This window comes from Serinus canaria, chromosome 3 (genome assembly GCF_022539315.1).
Source record: "Serinus canaria isolate serCan28SL12 chromosome 3, serCan2020, whole genome shotgun sequence".
NCBI classification, from domain to species: Eukaryota; Metazoa; Chordata; class Aves; order Passeriformes; family Fringillidae; genus Serinus; species Serinus canaria.
The window spans coordinates 29,880,892-29,901,189 of record NC_066316.1 but is presented as its reverse complement, the minus strand read 5'-3'; the positions used below and the strand labels follow the sequence as shown (position 1 = coordinate 29,901,189).

The following is a 20,298-nucleotide window of genomic DNA, read 5'->3' as shown; positions in this document are numbered from 1 at the left end:
ATCTTAAGCAGCGCTGTTCAAACTTGACTGATTTAATTTTAGGGAATGAAACTCAAAATTCATCCTGAAGCTAGGTCCCAGGTGAAAGATCCACTACACACATTTAACTTGTGACCTAGTACCTTTGCAGGGCAAGAGCTTGTGAGTTAAGTGCAAGGCAAGTAAGTGCAAGGTATTTGAAATTAATTTAGTTTTTTGCTGCTCATAGCACCCAAGAGGGCTATCTTGATTCAGATTCAGGCTCTAAAATCAGCAGCCTATTTTCTGAACTTCTGATAGAGTCTTCTTATTTAGGTGTGTTATTGACTCCAACATTTTTCATAAATTATAATATAAGCTGGGTTTTGTGAATTTTAAATAATAAAGAAAACCACAGTAGTGCATATGGTTTAACAGAAAGATTTCTACATTCAGTCTTCTCTGGTTATCTTGTATTCCCTTTTTTTTGTAAATTGTGCAACAAGTGTGTAACAAAACCACGTAGCAAAGATTTTTCTGCAAAAGCAGAAGACAAATGATGTTGAGCTCTGAAAACCTATATATCACAGGAGAAAGAAGTCTTCCACTGCAGAGGATCTTATAAGGACAAATCAGTAGTGATATTTAAAAAGCAACAGTTGTTCTGCTTCACCTTTTTTTCAGAGGTGGATAAAAAAACATAGTTAGTTCTGCAAGCCAGGAACAATGATAATTTAGTAGTAGCTCAATAAAACACGTGTGTGTAACAAGATAGCAATCCAAAAACTTCACATGCACTTGCTTTAGGTATTTATTTAATGGAATGCTTTGTTATGCTTTTGTTTTGGAATTTTACGATTTGGAAATTTAAGCGCATAAATCAACGGAACTGGAATGACACCAGCCAACCCCAACAGCATCTTTAGTCCATTACTTATTCGAAAGGCACACTTTCCTCTTCTGTACACACATGGAGAGGGTGCCAAACCCCTTTGGTTTTTTCCTCCATGAATCTGCAGGTGAACACATACTTTCGGCAGCTCCAGCCATGGGGACTTTATTCGGTGGCTACCTTGACACAGAAATGGGAGAGAACAAAAACAGTAGAGCCTACAGAAAGCTCCTGATAGGAAGGTTGACAGAGTAAATATTTACCGATTGTCGTGATCACAGTAGCAGCGAAGATCACAGCGTTAGGCCAATTCCAGTTGTTGAAAGTATTGTTCCCAGTGATGGCAACCCCCTGTCCAGCAGCATCTGACACAATCTGTAAGGAAAAAGTAACAATCAATCTTGCAAAATCCTGGCAGCCTAAAAAAAGAAATGTGTCTGTCCCTCTCAGGTTTCTCTCTTAGTTCATACTTTCAGAATAATCTCTTGAGTTTTTTGTGAAGGCTGGCCTAGTATATTCACTAACAATAATTTTATGAAATATGAAAAACTTTCTTAACATAAGAAAAATTAATGCAGGTGAGGTGCTCTGACATTTCAATAGGGAGTTTCAATTATATAAACTTTTACTTGACTTACAAGTTTAAACCAAATGGATGTCTTCCAGAGAGCAAATAACACTCCTGCAAACTGAACTAACATTAGCATTTAGATCTTGAATTTGGTTTAATATTAGGGACATCTTCATAACTGTTCTTCAGAACATCTTCAAAACACTGTTACATGCCTCAGCTTGACTTGGGTATGAATGTCATAGAATCCTTGGCAAAGCTCATGTGATTCATGTTAATTCACCTGCTGTTTCTACCAAACTGAAACCATCTAAAAGCAAATGGTAAAACTGTACTTTTCAAAGACAGAGAAATTAACATTTTTTTCAAAGCATTTCATGACACAGGATTCCAATCATTGTCCTTGAATCAGACCCTTTTGTTCTCCCACACTGGAATGTGGTATGCCGTGAAAAATGCAAAGCACTTATTCTTATGGAGTGCAGAAAGTGCAAGTTTCAGACCAAAACCATGCATCTTGCTAATTCTGGAGTGCACTTCTACCTCCCCAAAGTAAAAGGAAAAAACCAAGCAGATATACCATATCCTCTCTGTGAAGTCTCTAGTTATTTAAATCATGTAGTATCATGTTGCAGTTAAAGCCTTACTACGTTACTCTGCTTTTTTCCCTTCAGTGTAAACACTGAACAAAACTCTGAAGCTACATCAATAGACAAAAAAGGTGAAGATATTTCCAAATGTTGATTTATAATGTTACCCACTGTATGCATTTATCCCTCAATAAGTGAGGAACACAGAAACTATCTGCAGCAAAATATTTTTTAAACCGGAAGCAATATACTTAAAAAAAATTTTTTTTAGAAATATACATGACAGGTGATGTTTACCTTAAGCTGGCAAGAACTTTTAAAGGTAAAAACCAATTCTTCCTTCCCCCATCAGCCTTTCCTTCCTTTCTATTTGATTAAGATCTGATCTTGGACCCAGCAGAGACTCAACACAAAGTTCAATCACTACTGAAAACATACACAAGTTAACACAGGTTTTAATTATTCTTGAGACTTATTACATATCACCACCCTCCTACTGTAATAAAAATGCCCTCAAAGTGAAAGTATTGTACATATACAAGATGCACACAATTTAATTAAAAATGCACTTTCAACACACTGTGTTGTTCCAGAAGATAAAAGGAGAAGCATTGAAAGTGAATGAAGGTAAAGAACTATATTTTTTTTTCTCTTGGCAAACTCAAAGTGTGTGTAAAACTGGATGCAGTGTCTTTCCATAGCCTACAGGCTCTGGATGGAAAAGGGACAGAGTTCGCACCAAGGCACTCATTTATCATGAGAAAGCAGTGTACAAATGAGAAGCCCTAAAACAGGAAGGTTGAGAGCAGGCAAGTAAAACACACAAACTCTATTCCAAAAAGAAATGGATCACAAGAGCTCATCTGAGAAGAAACCAATCAATGTACAATCATTCATTTCTGCCATGGTCTGCAGAGGAACTTCCTGAATGTCCCAAAGGACACCCAAATCACCTGAAAAACACAATCTGTTATCTATTATTCTTGAAAAGATGCCTTGACTTCTTCCATTGCCTAAATGTTACACTAAGTGCCAGTTTTCCAGTCATTCTCCATTCCATAATCAGACTTGGATTTTTTTTTTTTAGTTCTTGTTTCCTCCCAGAGCAAGTGATCTCCAAGAGACCCAGTGAACTCTCCACTCCCACTGCCACGGGCCATTATCTCATTGCATTAACCCACCTTGACCTGACCTCATGGGCTCAGCTTCCCAGTACATACAATTATGTCAAGATCAGCCAGGATTTGAGGTCTGGAGGTCTAAGGAGGGCCCAGATCTGAGGGGAAGAAGCTGCTGGACTGAGTGGCACAGAGCTGCCCTTTGCAGCCAGGCAAAGGAGATGGCCAGCTCTACAAGTTACATGAAGCCTTGGTATAGTGAACCACAGATAATTCTCCAGACACAGCTGGCACCCTCTTCCTGTCCCTATCTGCACACAGCTATTGGCTATTTGCACACGATTATCTAAGATCTACAGTCCAGTCTTCTAAGTTACTTTATGCCTGCAATAAGTCTGAATGCACTATTTGCACCCCAGCTGCAGGAACAAAGACAGTCACAAAACATGCTTATATAGCTTTGGTGATGTGGGAAATATGTAACTGCTTTCCAAGCAGCTTAGCTTTTGCCCATACTGAAATAATTAAAGATTTTGGCTTAAAACAAAGGGGAAAAAAAAGTGAGTGGACACTATACAACTGAACAGCAAACATGGTTGTGTTTTTTTGCTTGGCAAATCTGTTAGGCTCAAATGTCAGAGATGCCTTTGTTTTCATATGCTAGGATACAGAATGCTGCAAGTTGGCTGAGCTTGATTTCCTAAACTACAGAAAACTTCTACCAAAAAGTCTTTGGATTGTAAAATACAATGCAAAGAAAACGAGGAAGAAGAGGGTAGATGGTGCAAGTGTTAGTGTCTTGAAAGACGTAATTTAAAAACACCTTTTCAAGTATGCCCAAATGCAAAAGCTGAAAATAACTACCTCATAATTTATGCATCACCTTAGGTCTCACCTCAAGAAAGTTCATACTGATAAAGGCAGGACGGTTTTAGGCACCTGCCACTTGAATTCCCCCCTTATGAGTAAGAGTAGGGCTGGAAAGCTCTCAAAACAGATTTAAAAATAGCAAGGAGAAGTCTTGGCCCATATAGGTCATGCACCATTACTGATTTTATTCTAAGAGTCAAGGAGTGCAAGAAAATCTTAAGATCCTCTAGTAAGGAACAGTTGGGTCTGATGACAATAGGAATAGGAAGCAATAGGAAGAAAAAAGGACTTCTGGGCTACTTGTGGCCACATAGACAGTCTATATATAAACTAGAGCAACAGATCCTGCCCCACAGGCACCCTATTACATAGAGGATGAACAGCCAGATATTGCTCAGAGCCCGGTCTCTTTTAAGAGGCTAAAACCTCCCATGTTATTCAAAGCATTCCCCTGGGATCTCACATATAGGTCTAATGGCAGCTTTAAGGTTCTCCCAGTGGTATGAACAATTGTCTTTTGAAATCTCTTTTTCCACAAGAAAGGAGATGTAATTGAACTATTAAGCCTGAAATTACCCCCAATGGTTTTCATTCTACTCTCAACAGTATTACAATGTAATGGACAATCACAGCTTCTGAAAGCTCAATCCATTAAAACAAGAACTGATGCATCCTTTGAGGACTCCTAGGCTTTGTCCTCACTCCATTCCAAAAGAACAGAGGAGTTATTTCACTTCTTTCTCAAGTTGTTTTAGCAAGGATATAAAGATTTAGTGCACTGAATACCACTGAATTTAGAATCTACCAAGTACTTTAGAGACTTTCCTACAAGAAATAAAAAAGCTTTAACAGCAATCTTTTTTCACACTGACATCTAAATTTTTTATACAATTTGAAGAAACTGGAGAAGTCCAGTAGTTATCTAATCATAGGTATGTATAATACTGACAACTTAGCCAATCACAATAAATTTGTTCAGGGTAGTAAATTTTAAATTTAAACTATCAGATGAACAGTATACTGCTGTTCATCTTTAACCTGATTTCAGTTTTTAACCAAATCCAGTAGCAGGGCTAAACAGATAGGTGAAGTGGTACAAGCAACTGTATGGGCAAAAAGCCTAAAGGAATTCATGGTGACTTTAAAACTACATAAATAGTTAAAATCCATGCCATGCAAATTGCACACACTTTTACTTGTCCCACATGGGTTTTACAGTGATTTAGGTTTTCTGGCTCCAGCTATAAAGTTACAGTGGCAGTCAGCTGTTTATAATAATCTTATTTTTAGATGCAATAAAAATATATTTAATTGTTAATGGATATCTTTCCAATAATAAAAAACCTGAGTCACATATTAAGACTCCCGGGTCAGATATACATTACACAGTTCTGCTGACCTGGATAATACTGTCACAGGATTGACTACATGTATATAAAGAGAAAAGAAACCCTCTTAGCCAGTAACTCTTTTGAAGGAGAAATGCCTGTGGGTGGCCACAGTTAGATTGAGAGGACAGGTCCTCAGACTCATTATGCAGACAGGCAGCACAGTAGCCATGGGCGGAAGTTTCCTGTCCTGCTGGCATATTGCACTGTGATGTCTGCCTACACATTAAAAGCAGAACTATTTCACAGGCACAGTCTGAAATTTTTAAGTACTTTATAGCTAGATCAAGTTGTAAATTCACAGTCAAACTAGAATATATTAATCCTGGCTTACAGCTGTCATAGCTCAACTACTGGGTAAGTTTCTGTGCTTTGTTGTTAAACAACAAATATATAACTAACATAATACTAAACACCATAATTTATTGTTGAGTTACACTCACCGGAGAAAGAGAAAACAAACAAGGTAGATATTGAAAGTGATTTGCTTTCACTCTGCACCCCCAATGTGCCCCAACTGAACAGAAGATACTGTCCATCAGAGAAAATATTTTCCTCTCTGGAATACCTTGGCAGCTTGGGTTTTGGGTAAGGAAGGGGAAAGTGAAGCCAACTATGCAACTAATGATTTTACCAATGAATAAAAAACTCTTTCTCCCCAATAACTTTTCACGTCTAGATATATGAGGTGTACACAAGTAATATTTTATTAAAAATTCCTGTTTGAGTTCTTCAAAGACTTCGTATTAACCTATATATTCTTTCGCCTCTCTTCCCAACCTCAGTACTGCTAAGAAAATCTTGCTGTGCCACGCTGCTTACTTTGGTAGCCAGAGACACAACGTGGCAGAGCTGCAGAAAGCCAAGAGAATTCACATACAGTGAAATGATTTCATCGAGGCAGCAGAAAGATCAGCTATTCCCATGTCATCTTTAGAACGGCTGCTATACACGTGTCAGTGCACAGAAATGGAAGCTCATCACTTCTTGGAAAGGAAAAAAAAATTCTTAAAGGATTAGAATACAAAAACCCCACACAGCCTAGAATACAAAACAGCAGCACCCTCTCTGGACATGCATGTTTCTGCCACTTGGCACCTGGCACCTTTCATATGTGATCTGCTCAAGGCAAGAGTTCTCAGGAAAGCATGGTAATAACCATCCTTCCCTTCTGAGCAGCTCAAAGCCACCAGAAAAGCACAGAAAAGTTCCTGCCATCTTTTTTCACTGCCATCTCTAGTGTAATGACAGACTTACCCTAACTGCTCGCTCGGTCTCAAGCGTTCCCATCGAAATCACGCTGGCAGTATGACCAGGGCCAGCACACGGGTCCAAGGGGACAAGCCTTTGAGGCTGCCTTTGCCACTTGACAGTCTCTGCAGGATTACACGAACCAGCAGGACTTAGGATAGCTGACCTCTCATTTCCCTCTCAGCATTATCTGTGTTTGCAGTATGAATTTCATGTTTGTCAGGGCAAGAACCATGCCAGATGTAAAAAGAAGTCTTTTAGCTGAGTCCTGGATTTCCTACTTCTCTTCTGTGGGGAATGGTTTGCGACCTTTTTTGAGAAAGAAAAATAAGACAAATGAACCACATTGTCTCAGTCTGACAGGCAACACCCTTGTGTCTTGCTAACCTGTGAAAGTTTTACTGTCCTTTACTGACCTATGCAGAGAGGTGAGCTGGAAGCAAGAGGTTGGGGCAAGAGGTGCAGGATATGAGTCAGCAGCACCTGCACTACAGAGGGATGGTGGGAATTAATAAATTCCACATTAAGTGAAGAGGACACCAGTTGACTACACAAGTCTGGTTACAGATCAGCTAAGCATAAAGGAGTGAATACCCAGCTGGCCTATGTTAAACTAGGTTCTGCAAGACTCTTGATAATCCTAGAACTTGTATCATCTGCTTTAACAAAAAAAAAATCCAAGGCAGAAACATCTTGCTTCTAACAGGACAATGGGGTTGAGGATGGTAGCTGCCTACCACAAGGTGAAAGTTGAAACTGAAAAAAAAAATAGGAAGTAGTCATTGTGGGAATAATGTTAACTTTCACTTCTAGAAGAACAAAAACTCCACAAGCTTCATGCTTGATGTTGACAGATGTAAATAACATACATAACCAAAAGAATACATGAAGATTATGCAAAAAACTAGAAAGATCACTAGGACTATATAGGATTCCTTGTCCCTTATATATGAATTGAAATAGAAGAAAAAAATAAAAACAAACCCTGGAAAGCAAGTGTTATTCCCCAGATTCACATTCCTATGCAGAACAACTACAAATAGCAGGGGAAAAGCTTTCCCATTGCTTTCATAACAAATCACTTTACAAATGGAGTGCAAGTGCTATAGCAAGTGCATACATATTTTGCATTTTTCAATCAACAGTTCAGTCTTAAAATATAGTTCTCTTATCAAAGGACAAAGTTTTGAAAATTCCCAGTGGGGGAAAAAAATTCTGGAAAAACATGGACTAACATACTTCAAGGGAGGAGGTTTTTTCCAACAAGAGCAAGATTTAATCCAGAATGAGATTATATTTTCACACTTCTATCAATACAGCAGATAAAATATTATCTTCTCACTTTTCCACAGTCTTGGGAAAAAGAAGAACTCAAAGAAGTTTTGGGGTTTTTTTTAAACTGCTTCAACATGTCAGTATTTTTTGTTTATTTGTGTCCTTTTAATCAGGCAATTATAAAAGTTATTTAACTTTGCTACAAGTGACTTTAAATGATCCACCAGTATCTTACAGCATACAAAACAGAAAGGTATATATAGAGTTCGAATGCATTGTATATAACACACTTTATCTAAAAGGTTATATAACAAGACTGAACTTGCTCTGCAGAAAAAGTTTGGCTAATCTTGTTGATTCTTCATTTATCCAGCCAACTTCGTAATGTTTCATTCTGTTCATGCAACAGCGCTTCTCAATGCACAAATTAATTACAGAACCAAGACACTCTATTGCTTTCCCTTCATTATGCTTTACTTTGGTCTGTCATGAACTTGTGCCTTCACCTAAGCAGAATTTTTCTTACCTAACTGAGCCTCCAGCACATGCCACTTCCTACAAAGCTGTCCCTACATCTTAAGCCTGATAGTTAAAGAATGCATGTAAATACATGCCTGGTTTTCACTCCGCATAGTTCTGTGATACAACAGACAGCAAATTAGGCATCATTTTTGGCTGTTAGTTTAGAACACAGAATACCCAGAAGATTTCTTTACACATCTTGTTCTTGATTTCTTATTTAAGTCATTTTGTCACAATTGGTTACTGATTTATTTTTAACTGGAAAAACTCCTGTTCCAAGACTTCGATGTGGCTGGCACTTTTTTTTTTTTTAAAGCAGTCTTGCTGGTTTTATTGCAATATTTTATTATCTCCATTTAGGTGGAGAAAGCACAGAGTGGGATACCTTGTCCTTTACTGCACTTTGAAAGCAGATTCCAGTGAAAGCAATTAAGCACATACTTTGAAGAAAACTGTGGATTAGAGCTCAACATCCCTTTTAATTTACTCATTAACCAGCACAGAACAGGCTGTCCAGTAAGAACACCAAAGATTACCAACCAAGATACTATCAAACACAGAGAAACACGGAAATGGTCTTTACCAGAGAGAAAGTATTCTTGACGAAATAACTGCATCACTGTGCTGTAAAGAAGCCCTGTGTATGTCCTTCAAAGGACATAACTGAGTTTGAAGAGGGATTAGAAAACACTGACATCTTAATCCTACACACATGCCTTTACACTTGAGAATATTCACTATTTAGTGTAATTCTGAGGAAGCTTCTGTAAGGTGAATTTAAATGCTCAGAACTGAGGAAGAACCCTGACATTCCCCAAAGCAAACTGGAACTGCTCAACATGAGCTCCAAAATCTCTCTGCAAAAGAGTTTGTGGATTTGCCAGTGAACTCCTATTTGCATCTGAAGTTCTATCACATTAGCTGTTCTTAAAGCGCACACTGCCCAATCCCAGAATCACCTGTAAATGCAAAGAGTATTTATACAACAGCATCCATGCTATGGGTTAGTGAATCAATTGTGTTTGTGTGGCCATGCTTTGGTAGCTGGGGGGACTACAGGGGTGGCTTCTGTGAGGATCTTCTTGAAGGTTCCTCCATGTCCAGCAGAGCCAATGCCAGCCAGTTCCAAGATGGATGTGCCACTGGCCAAGGCTGGGCCCATCAGAAATGATGGTAACACCTCTGTGATAATGTAGTTAAAAACAAAAAAAATGTTATTGCTCTGATGTAACGGCAGCCAGAGCAGAGAGGAGTGAGAATGTAGGAGGCACAGCTCTGCAGACACCAAGGCCAGTGCAGAAGGAGGGGCAGAGATGCTCCAGGCTCTGGAGCTGAGATTCCCCTGCAGCCCATGGTACAGACCATGGTGAAGCAGCTGTGCCCCTGCAGCCCATGGAGGGCAGAGATCCACCTGCAGCCCGTGGAAGAGCCCCACAGCAGAGCAGGTGGATGCCTGAGAGGAGGCTGTCACCCTGTGGGAGGCCTGTGCTGGAGCAGGGTCCTGGCAGGAATGTGCAGACCCATGGAGAGAGCTCACTCTGGAGCAGGTTTCCTGGTAGGACCTGTGACCCCATGGGAGACCCCCACAGGAGCAGGCTGTACCTGGAGGACTGAACCCCATGGAAGAGTGACCCACAGTGCAGCATTTCAGAGGGAACTGCTGTCCATGAGACAGACTCCTGCTGGAGAAGTGCATGGAGAACTGTCCCCTGTGGGAGGGACTCCATGGCAGAGCAGGGGAACAACTCCTCTCCCTGAGCAGTGCCAGGAACAATGTCTGATGAGCTGACCATAACACCCCCATTCCCATCTCCCTGAGCCACTGAGTGGGAGGAGGTAGAGCCTGTGAAGGAGGGAGGGGTGAGGGGAAGGTGTGTTTAAGATTTGTTTTACTTTTCATCATCCTGCTCTGATTTTGTTAGCAATAAATTCATTAATATCCCCAAGTTGAAACTGTTTTGCCTGTGATGGTAATTGGTGAGTGATCTCTTCCTGTCCTTACCTCAACTCACAAACCTTTCACTGTGTTTTCCCTCTCTTGTCCACTTGCAGAGGGGAGTGATAGAGAGACTTTGGTGAGTGCCTGGCATCCAGCCAGTGTCAACCCACCACATTTTACTATTGCATACAGTCTCCAGGACCTTCCAAAAATGTGTGAGTGAAGTTTTTCAGAAGAATTTATGTTTAGATACAATGCCATTATAAATAAAATGTTATTGTCACACCTCCCTACCTTTATTAAGCCTAGTGCTTTAAGAATCTGTCCTGACTTTGCAGAACAGACCTGCTTTCTAACCATTCTGCCAAGTGGAAAAAGAGTTTTCCCACACCTTCTCCCAGGCCCTGATGATAGATAGTATTTTTCCACCCTTTATCTTTAGCACCACTGTTTTAACACAGCACCAATTACACACATGTTAAACAATGCCGAAAGTTCTTCAGTGGACTGAGTCTCAAAAGGAACAGAGTGACAAATTTTAATCTGGGCATTTCAGGGTGTTTTCTCCTGGGTTTTATGTTCTTGCAAGTGCAGAGTGTCTGTGGGAACAATGCTAAAATGATGAATTTGTAACAGAGACCAAGCACTTGGCTTAGTTAATCCCTAACTGCTGACAGTGACAACTCAGTGAGGAGAGGAAATAATTGATTTAACATGCAAAGGGAAGTCTCATTAAAGACAGTAATACAGGCACAAGTGCCTCTTTTTGACTCTGTGTCCTCTTACTCTATATGCTTCCTAGATGGTAAAACGAATGAGGGTAGAGAATGCACATTTGTCACAGGCAGAAACACTCCTTATTTCAGTCTTTTAAGTGCTCATCTGGTTTTCTTGTTTTTCAATTAAAATTTAATCAGACTAAGTGATCCTTTAGAAAGGCAATCTGTTAATTAACCCGTATTAGACAGCAGAAATCATGCTCCTAAAGTACAATCTCAATTTATTATCCAGAAATAGCTCTCATTAGTCAGAGGTAAGAAGGGGGGGAAAGATTTTACATACAAATTTAGAAGATATATGCTCTGCTCTGGATTTAGCTTGTTATCTGAAGGCCATGCAATAAATCATTAATTTGGAGGAGATGTAAAGAACCATCTCTCTACATGCCTGAACCTGAAAGACATATAAAACTCTAATTGTGGCTTAAATATAATATTTATGAGTCTGCAAACTTCAAAACACGGTCCAGTGGAAACAAGTTGTGAGTTTACAGATAAATTAATTCCACATCATTGTTTGGAAACAGAAAAGGTAAATAATCCTGCCAGCTATTCCCTGCTTGAATAGATGATCAAAATTAGACAAAGCATGAGCAGCATCAAACAGGATACATAAGACTTGATGATAAAAATTTTATGGCACTCTATAGTGCCAGCATTTGCTATATTGAAATTTTTTTTTCCCCTACTTTCCCCTGCACACACTCTACCCACCAACTCCTACCCCCCAGTTAAAACCAGACATTCACATGCTGGCCATTCTAGTAATTCATATAGGTGCAAATGCTGATCACTGCAATGAATTCTACTCTATCTACAAAAAGTCCACAGGGTTGCTTCTACTTGGAGAAACAGTTTTAGTATTGTGTAATGTTCTGCAAGATTAGCTGCTCAATCAGTGCTGGTAACTAGCACCACCACCTTTTCCTTCCCTCCAAGGTGAACACAAACATCACAAAGTGTATCGATATGCTTGAGTTTTGCAGGGAAAGTTACAGCTGAGTAATAAACCTAATCAAGAGAGCTTTCCTGAGGATATGATGTTTCCCAAGATGCAAGTGCACATTTTTTTTGTGTGTCACTTGGCATGGAGAACAAAGACTGAGAGTTTTCAAGTTAGTGGAAAATATCTTGGTAAATAATCCCCATTGAAATGATGAGAGAATTATCTCCTGTGGGACAAACAAATGGGTGGAGATCAAACTTAACCCTCCTAGCTTCCCAACTGCTGCAATATCTGAAAATTAATAGAAAAACAGTAGTTCCAGGAAAGGCTCTCAATTTAATAACAGAAAGTGCCTGCCTGTAGAAGAGAACCACGGAAAAACCATTTGACTTAGTTTGATTATAGGGACAACAGACTAGCAAAATACAGTTTGAAACTCATCTAGTTCCTTTAATTTCCTACTTCAGTCTAGGCTGTAAACTTAAATTCTCCTTGAATTAGCCTGCAGTAAGAGGAGAGTTCCAAAACTTCCGTATCTTGAAACCAGACTTCATTGCCCTTGAGAACAACATAGTTTTTGTCATCAATTTTATTTAGAGAAGATAAGCAAGTTGTACTGCAAAAATAAAGGGTGAGAGGAGATAGTGTTTCTTTCTTTTTACTGTGTCAGAAACTATAATGCAAGAACACAAACAAAAGCCATTTAAACAAAAATCCAGTTTGGTATAGGAATAAACGACAAAAAAAAAAAAAACTCTGAGTGAAACTAAGCTGCAAATTAAAACAGGCTCTCAACCAGGCAATAGCTGTTAATCAAAGCATTCAGCATGGTAGTGTATAAGAACCTCCCTACCTAAACCAAGGTCCAGATAACCAGTGATTAGTTTAGCTAATGTAAATATTTCTGCAATGTGGTGTTAGAGGTAAGATTTTGGATCTGGAATCCTTATTACTACTATAGTGCACTGTGGAGCATATTTTTGTCCTTTAGTAAAATCCTCTTAGTAAGAAAGGAGGAGCTCTTCAGAGAGATGTTGGGAGAAAACGTTTACTATTTTCCCATTTTCTGCTGCTCCATTTAAAGGCGCGCAGGAGCTCTTCCTCAAGGATGGACACAATGCCATGTGCCCAAGAGATAAATGGTAAAGAGCAAAACAAATTACTTGGAAAGAAATAAACTCTACTGATAAGTAAAAGACTAATACTTTTGCTGCATGAGCTTGATTTATTTTCTCTCCGGACAGACTTCTAACAAGAAGGACTTTAAGTAAGGTTTGAGCCATACAGAATACATGTAATTTCCTCTACTGAATATACTAGCAGTTCTACAAAGTGGATGCATTACCCTACTGACTTTGTGAAGCCTTATCTTAAGGCCACATGGAAAATAAGTACAAGTCAAGATCACTGATTTCGTAATGATAATTTGTACTCCTTATTTGTACCAAGTGCTATTCTACTGAAGGTTTACAGTTGGCTGTTACGTCTACAGCTGCAGACATAACACAAGAGCTGTCCTCTTAGGATTAAGGAAATTTTGCATGAAAATATTCCATCTGACAATGGAAACAGAACACGAATCTGAGCAACATGGTCCAGTGAAAGGTATACCTGACCATGGCAATGGGGTTAGAACTGGATTATCGTTAAGGCTCCTCCCAACACAAACCATTCTATAATTTTGTTCTTTTGCTTTGTAAGAAGCAATGCAAGAGTTACACTTGTCTTTGCAGCTTTCCATCATAAGCATTTTACAAAACAGCATTTTAAAAATAGGCAGTATAAGACATTTTCAGTCAAAACACATGCATGTGTTTTCTAAAAAGTCCTCACATGGTGTACAGGAGTGTTTGTGGAAACCTGCTGTAGTCTGCCCAGACATGATTTGGATAATAGTTATTGATTTCATGGTCTGCAATGAGTTCTGTGTTTTGCCTTTCTCCATTGTCATGGAAACTTCCCATCGCTTTCCCACGCTACCTTTACTGAAAGGAATGTCCTAAATCTGAGGCTTCGTTTTTCATGCAGTAAAATTTAAGAATAAAATCACAGAAGGATGTTCAACCCAAACAGGGCTGGACCTAAGCACACTTCCTCTCTAAGGCAAATTGAGGCCAAGACAGCATTGCTCCCATGAATTGACAGAAAAACAGAACAGTTGGGCCTTTGGAAATATTTGTTGCTCTTTCTATACCATGACATCAAGCATGCAATGAAGCCTTGAAGAGAAAGTGAATGTAACACCACTGATCAGAAACCAAGCAGTTTTAAGACACTACATGGTGAATTTTGAGGGGTTTTGGCAAATTGAACCATTACAGTTGAATGAATAATCCCTCATTACCAGCTGTCCTGCTGCTAATTTTGCTTTGACATAACGACAAGCTAATAAAGTGCTTGATTAGGGACCTCCCAGCCCAGATGTATAAAACAGAAGACTAGGGGTAAACTACTGTGATGAGAGAATTAATTAATTCTGCAATAACCCCCCAAGTTTTGGAGTAGTTTCTATTTTAGAGTGAAACATGAAGTCATTGAGATTTAGGTGGTATGAGTCCATAAAAAACCAATTTCAACAACTGGAGTTCTATTTCTATTATGTAGTTCAAATAGGTGTTACTGTTTCCTTTGGAAAAAAAGGCCTAATCTGCAGGGAAATTAACCTCTTGGAGGCATGTCAATATTTTTACAGCAGACACTGTTTAAGACTTGCTTGTGTATGATGTATAGCATGGGCAGTTAATTTTCCCATAAGTCATAATTCATAGGACAAACAATGTGAGGGATATTAATGGAAAGAGATCAACAAGGTTATTTCCTTTTTGTGACTTTCTGCAGAGTTAAATAATAAGTGAAACTCTTAATTCAGCAAATAAGTTAACTGGAACTATTTTGTCATTGCAAAATCAAATACTGAAGCTTCCCTATTTGTGATACTTGCAGAGCCTATGCTTCAGCAAACTAATGTTGCCTAATTTTATTTCCCTTTTTGATTTTTGTGCAATGGATGTAAACACCAACTGTTTTGAAGAGGCATCAGGCTTTTTTGACAGAACATGACTACAAAATTTAGCAGTTTATATGAATTTTTCCCCTATTAATTTCAGGACTAGATTCCAGTTTTATGAACTACTTAATAAACTTTTTTGATGAAAAGCATATTCCGTGCTTTACCAGCATTCCCTTGCTCTTTTGATTTTAATGCAGTAATAGAAATGTTTCCTTTTCACTTTCCCAAGTTCCACTTAGACATGTTTTGAAGACAAATTAGCTAAAGGTTATTGCTGCATGAGAACTGCAGCTGTTCTGCAGATGCTGAATGTCCCTACTTTTCACTGACTTACCAACATTCTCATTCAGAAATAAAACCTCTCAGACTATGTCAGTTTTCATTAGTATAGCTTAATTTGGTGGACTTCTGTTCCAAAATGCTTATAACACACTTTGCCTTGGATGGGGAAAAGAAAAAAAAAAAGTATTTTGACAACTTTTATGTTGCATCAGCTGAAATTAAGACACTGGCATAATCTGTAATACCAGATTAGGCTTCCTTCCTATCTGAATACATACATGGTGACTAATGTAGCCAACTCCCCTTTAGAAGGGCTTTGGAAAATGCTGTTGTCCCCATTTCAGAGATAAGAAAGTGGAAGCAGAAGAGTCAAGAGTTTAATCAGGCCCTCACACCAGCTGGTGACCTGTGTTAGGCAGGGTTAGAAGCAGACAGTGTTTGCATGAGACTTGCAACAGAGCTGGTACCGATTGCATAAGCAGATGGTAACCCATGGAGCAGTCTGTTTCCAAAATAATACATTTCAGTTCAGTAGCAATTGATTTGAGTAGATTTAAATTAAACCAAAACAGTCCTGTTGTCAATAAAAACACAGTTTATTGAGATGGGATTTATTAGATGCAGAGAGGTTGGACAGAAAGTGTTGATATTACACAGGAGAAGCAGAAGAGGAAACTGAGTTTAAAATGAAGCTTCCCACCACCCCCTCCTCCCCAACCTGCCATGCTCTCAGTGTATAAGAATAGTTAATTAGGACAAGTCAAAACACAAGTGATCTCAACTTGACAGCTTTGCTTACAGAGGCCCAATAAACTTCTCAACTCAGTGAGTGAATTGAAGCATAAAGTAACACTGCATACTATATTCTCTCCTATTTATAGCCATGCATTAAAATATGCTTCAGGTTAAGAAATTTACAGAAAGCTACTTGTTAAGAACACTCTTAAAAACTGTTTGGTTTCTTAGGCACTAGCAGGAAAATGCCATAGACTTTTGGTTTCACAAGCACTTTTGTATTGCATCCCCAAATTTCAAAACAACTTTAAAGGTCTTGTTTCTCTGAAGACATGCTAGAAGCTGCTGGCAAAGCATGCTAGTAGCATCACACACCTCATTTCCTATTTAACAACCTATTCTAACAACTTACTTGTCTGACAATTCAGTGAGTTTACACATGCTAGAATAAAAATCTTGCTTGTCCCAACAGCATCAAATAAAAAAACTGAAAGTGATCAGACTTGGGTGGAGCAGAGTACTACTTGTAACAACATTTTTAATCAGGTAGAGTTTTAAACTACAGAACAGGAACAAGAAAAAGACACACTGTTAGCTATTAACTCTTTAGGGTAGTACCTTCACTTAAGCCACCTTGTTAAGCCAAACAAACAGGTTTCCAGGGTCAACCAAAAACTTTTCATAACTTCAACCACACCAGTCTATCTCCCTATATCATTCCCGTATCAGGCAGCTGGAGGAGGAAGCAAGGCAAGGCACGCTTCCAATGTCAACAGGGACAGGATGCTCTGTATGCCCATCAAGGTGATGGGATTATCTTAAAGGATCTAACAAGGGCAAAAAACCTGCCACAGAAAGGCTTTTAGCTTTGAGACTTCTGTTATTATCTAGGGCTTAACCTGAAATAAAACGGTTTTATGTTACTTACTATAAATCTCTTCAACACTAGATTAACTGAAGACTGATCTCTGAGGAGGACTGGGGAAAGAGTGGAGGCTGCTCTGAACAAATGTTTTCAAATACAGAGATCTGCTGGCGCAGTTACGGCAGGCTAGAAGTAAGTGTGACCAGTAACTGAGATAACAGACTAGGAAACGGTCTGACCTAGACACTCTCAGACCTCTAACAGCTTGGTTTGCCTAGTTTATTTCTTCTGGGTGAGTGTATTATACTGGCAATAACATCAGTTTGCTGCTAAAAGCTAGCTGTGCACTAGAGTATTTCTTAAACACAGTCGTGTCACCATATATACAAACCCTTTTTGGTTTTCTTTTACAATAATCGTATAACATTAAAAACCATACACTCAAGTTATGCACTGGAACACAATCTTCTGCTATTTTAATATATTTGGCGCTACACTAATAAGTACACAGAAGGGGCTTTCTTACCAAGGGAGCTTCCAAGCACTAAATGACAGAAAGCAGAACAGATACTGCTTCAATCATTCTCCAATCATCTTTTCAGTCCTGTACCACATCTAGTTCCTGGTCAAATCCCACAGGTAAACCAGAAATTGCATTTATCTTGTAGAAAGGATTTTAAGTAAGTGGAAAAGTAAGCTTAGTCAACTGAAAAATCTTTCCACTTTAAAACTACCATGCATGCTTTGAGATTCACAAAATTTCCCATCCATTTGCAGGTTTCCCCTGAACAGCTAACACAAGACAAATTGCAGGCAAAGAGCAATGTACAGCACTGATGTGTGGCAGGTGATTAACAGACTCCGTGCTCCATCACTTCTCAACTGTCCCATCCCTGAGGATGCATGAAAGCCTAACCACTTGGTCACCTTCTTGCTACTGTATTGAAGGCAAGATGGATCAACTGGCAGAAGTACCACAGTTGTTACCTTCTGCTACTCTTCTCCTTCCTAGCCCGGATTTCCTGCAACTGACGGCTGTGACTGTTCAGCAGCATCTAGTACCTTCTCTGAAGCTAAGACAGAGGAAGCACTCATACATTTCTAAGAACCCTCAAGCTTAAAAGCTGCTCACATACAAGATGCTAAGGAAGTCAACAAAACCACAGAAAAGCCACGGTTGCCTCAAATAAGTGAGACGGTTTTTCCAAGATGCACAGAAGTCAGCTGAAAACACCTACTCAATATCTAGTGTGAAACGACTTTATGACAGTATTTCTCCACTAGGAGACAAGAAGTAGCCAGCTGTGAGGACATCTGTCCAAATAACCAATTGTCTAATTGTAGCAGAGCTGAACAAGCATTATTAAAACATGTAAATAAAGTCAAGGCACTCTCAAAGTTTGAACTATATTTTACTTCCCCTAAATATAAGATAAAGACATCTATTCTCATTTCATTAATTAAGTTGACAGCTTTAGGACCTTGCAGAGACTATCTAACAACTTCATGAAACAGCACTGTCATCCTATAGTCACAGTCCAATTAAGACACTACCAGAAAATCTAGTATTACTGTAACAAATAATGTAGAGACACAATAAAGATGACTACTGGGTTTGCTGCTAAACAGAAGCAACTGCAAAAATTTTTGCTCTCTCTCCCTTTCCTTGCCTTCCACCTGAAAAGCCATGAAAAAAGTTGGAAGCGGGCAAGTGGTATTTTAAAAGGGACACAGGTGAAAAATTTTCAGACTGCACTAATAAAAATAAGAAAGAGTGAAGCATAAACTCCAGTGCCCTTCAAAAACCCTTGTGCCAACAAGGCAAGCGCTGACTGCCCTCTGTCATTCTGCAGTCACGTACGCACCACTTAGACAGACCTGAAGCCTTAACTGGCAGGTTATCATAGATCAACTATTTATCTTGATTTAAACATATTTGCATTACAGTCTGTAGCTGGTTAACAGCAACTGTAAGAGCTGAGCATGTGGTAGGGTGAGCATTCAGCCAGACTAATGCAAGAGAGGCTTAGGGAGAAGTCAGTATCTCAGTGAGCTTGATTAAACCCTTCTCTTTGTTCAGCTGCTTGGCTTCAAACACCTCCCCTGTTTATTTGGTGCCTGGAGGAGACTCATCAACCTCACTTCCATTACAGGCCAGAACCAATTCACTGACAAACCACCGTTTCTCTAGAGAGGGATCAAACATGATTCTTGAACAACTTTCCTCCAAAGCTTTTTTACTCATTTGGAGTAGGCTGGAAGTAGCAAAGAAGAGCAGCAATATGAGCATTTGGCATTTGGAGGTCACACAGAGAACTCATCACTGATAATTTGATATTTTAGCCAGGTCATCAAAAATACTGTATCATATCTGGCTTTGCTTTCTACCTCGGGACCTTCACAACCCTTTGCAGAATTATTTTCAAGTTCCATCAGCTATTACTCATTCGCTGCCATTATGTGAAAATCTTGTGACTTACTTTGCAGTCCAAATAAATGTTAACTGTCACTGCTAGGAAGTATCAAAATACAGAGACCTGTGATAAGTCCAACTGGATCATTTTTGCACCTCTTGCAACCTCAAAGAAACATACAGGTCTGGGTTTTGTTTCTCAGCAGTTGGAAACTGCTTACACAGTATCTGCAAGATGCCAACACAGAACAAAGTCAATTTAGTATTTGCCAGTTTGCCCAATCACAATCTGTGTCTACCTTTTCATTAAGGCAGAAATACAGTCCTACAGACTGGCTAAGCAATCGAGAGGTTAAAAAACATAAGTCCATCATAAGAAACACTACAGATACACATATGGTTAGAAAAAGAAACACAACCTATTATTTGTTTCCTACTTCACTTTCATCACTCATGTTTCTTTCTCTTAAGAAAATCTGTGTATGAGGTTTGATTTTAAAACATTTCAGAAGCTATTTTGCACCCAAGAGTGTATTTGATACACTTGAGTTCACACAACACAATGCAGGGGGAAAAAAAAAAAAGGAAAAAAAAAAAAAACCCAAAAAACTTCCCTACTGATTTGACTGTAAATAGAGCTACTAGGGCAATACATACGTAGAAACAATCTCTCCTGCCTACAATTCAAGTGTTGGTAAGTACAGAACTAACAAAATAAAATCTAAAAATCCCAATATAAAGACATGATAATATAAGATGGGATGACACAGAAAACAAACAGCCAGCCTGCCTAAGGTTCCCTGCTAAAGAATCTGATGTTTTAAAGAAAAGATCTAGTAATGCTAGAACCAGCAGTGATGATGAGGGGACCTGACAGAATCAAGACAGAAAATA

The 20,298-nt window shown here is 39.0% G+C and overlaps 1 protein-coding gene across 1 annotated transcript in view; it reads right to left on the bottom strand.

Moving 5' to 3' along the window:
- The window catches only part of KCNK5 (potassium two pore domain channel subfamily K member 5), a 35,434-nt gene that overhangs the window by 7,798 nt on the left and 7,338 nt on the right, over positions 1-20,298 (bottom strand). Inside the window, exon 2 of the mRNA XM_009091479.4 lies at positions 1,114-1,225. Within this exon, the coding sequence (XP_009089727.1) occupies positions 1,114-1,225 (112 nt within the window). The remainder of the gene's footprint in view (positions 1-1,113; positions 1,226-20,298) is intronic.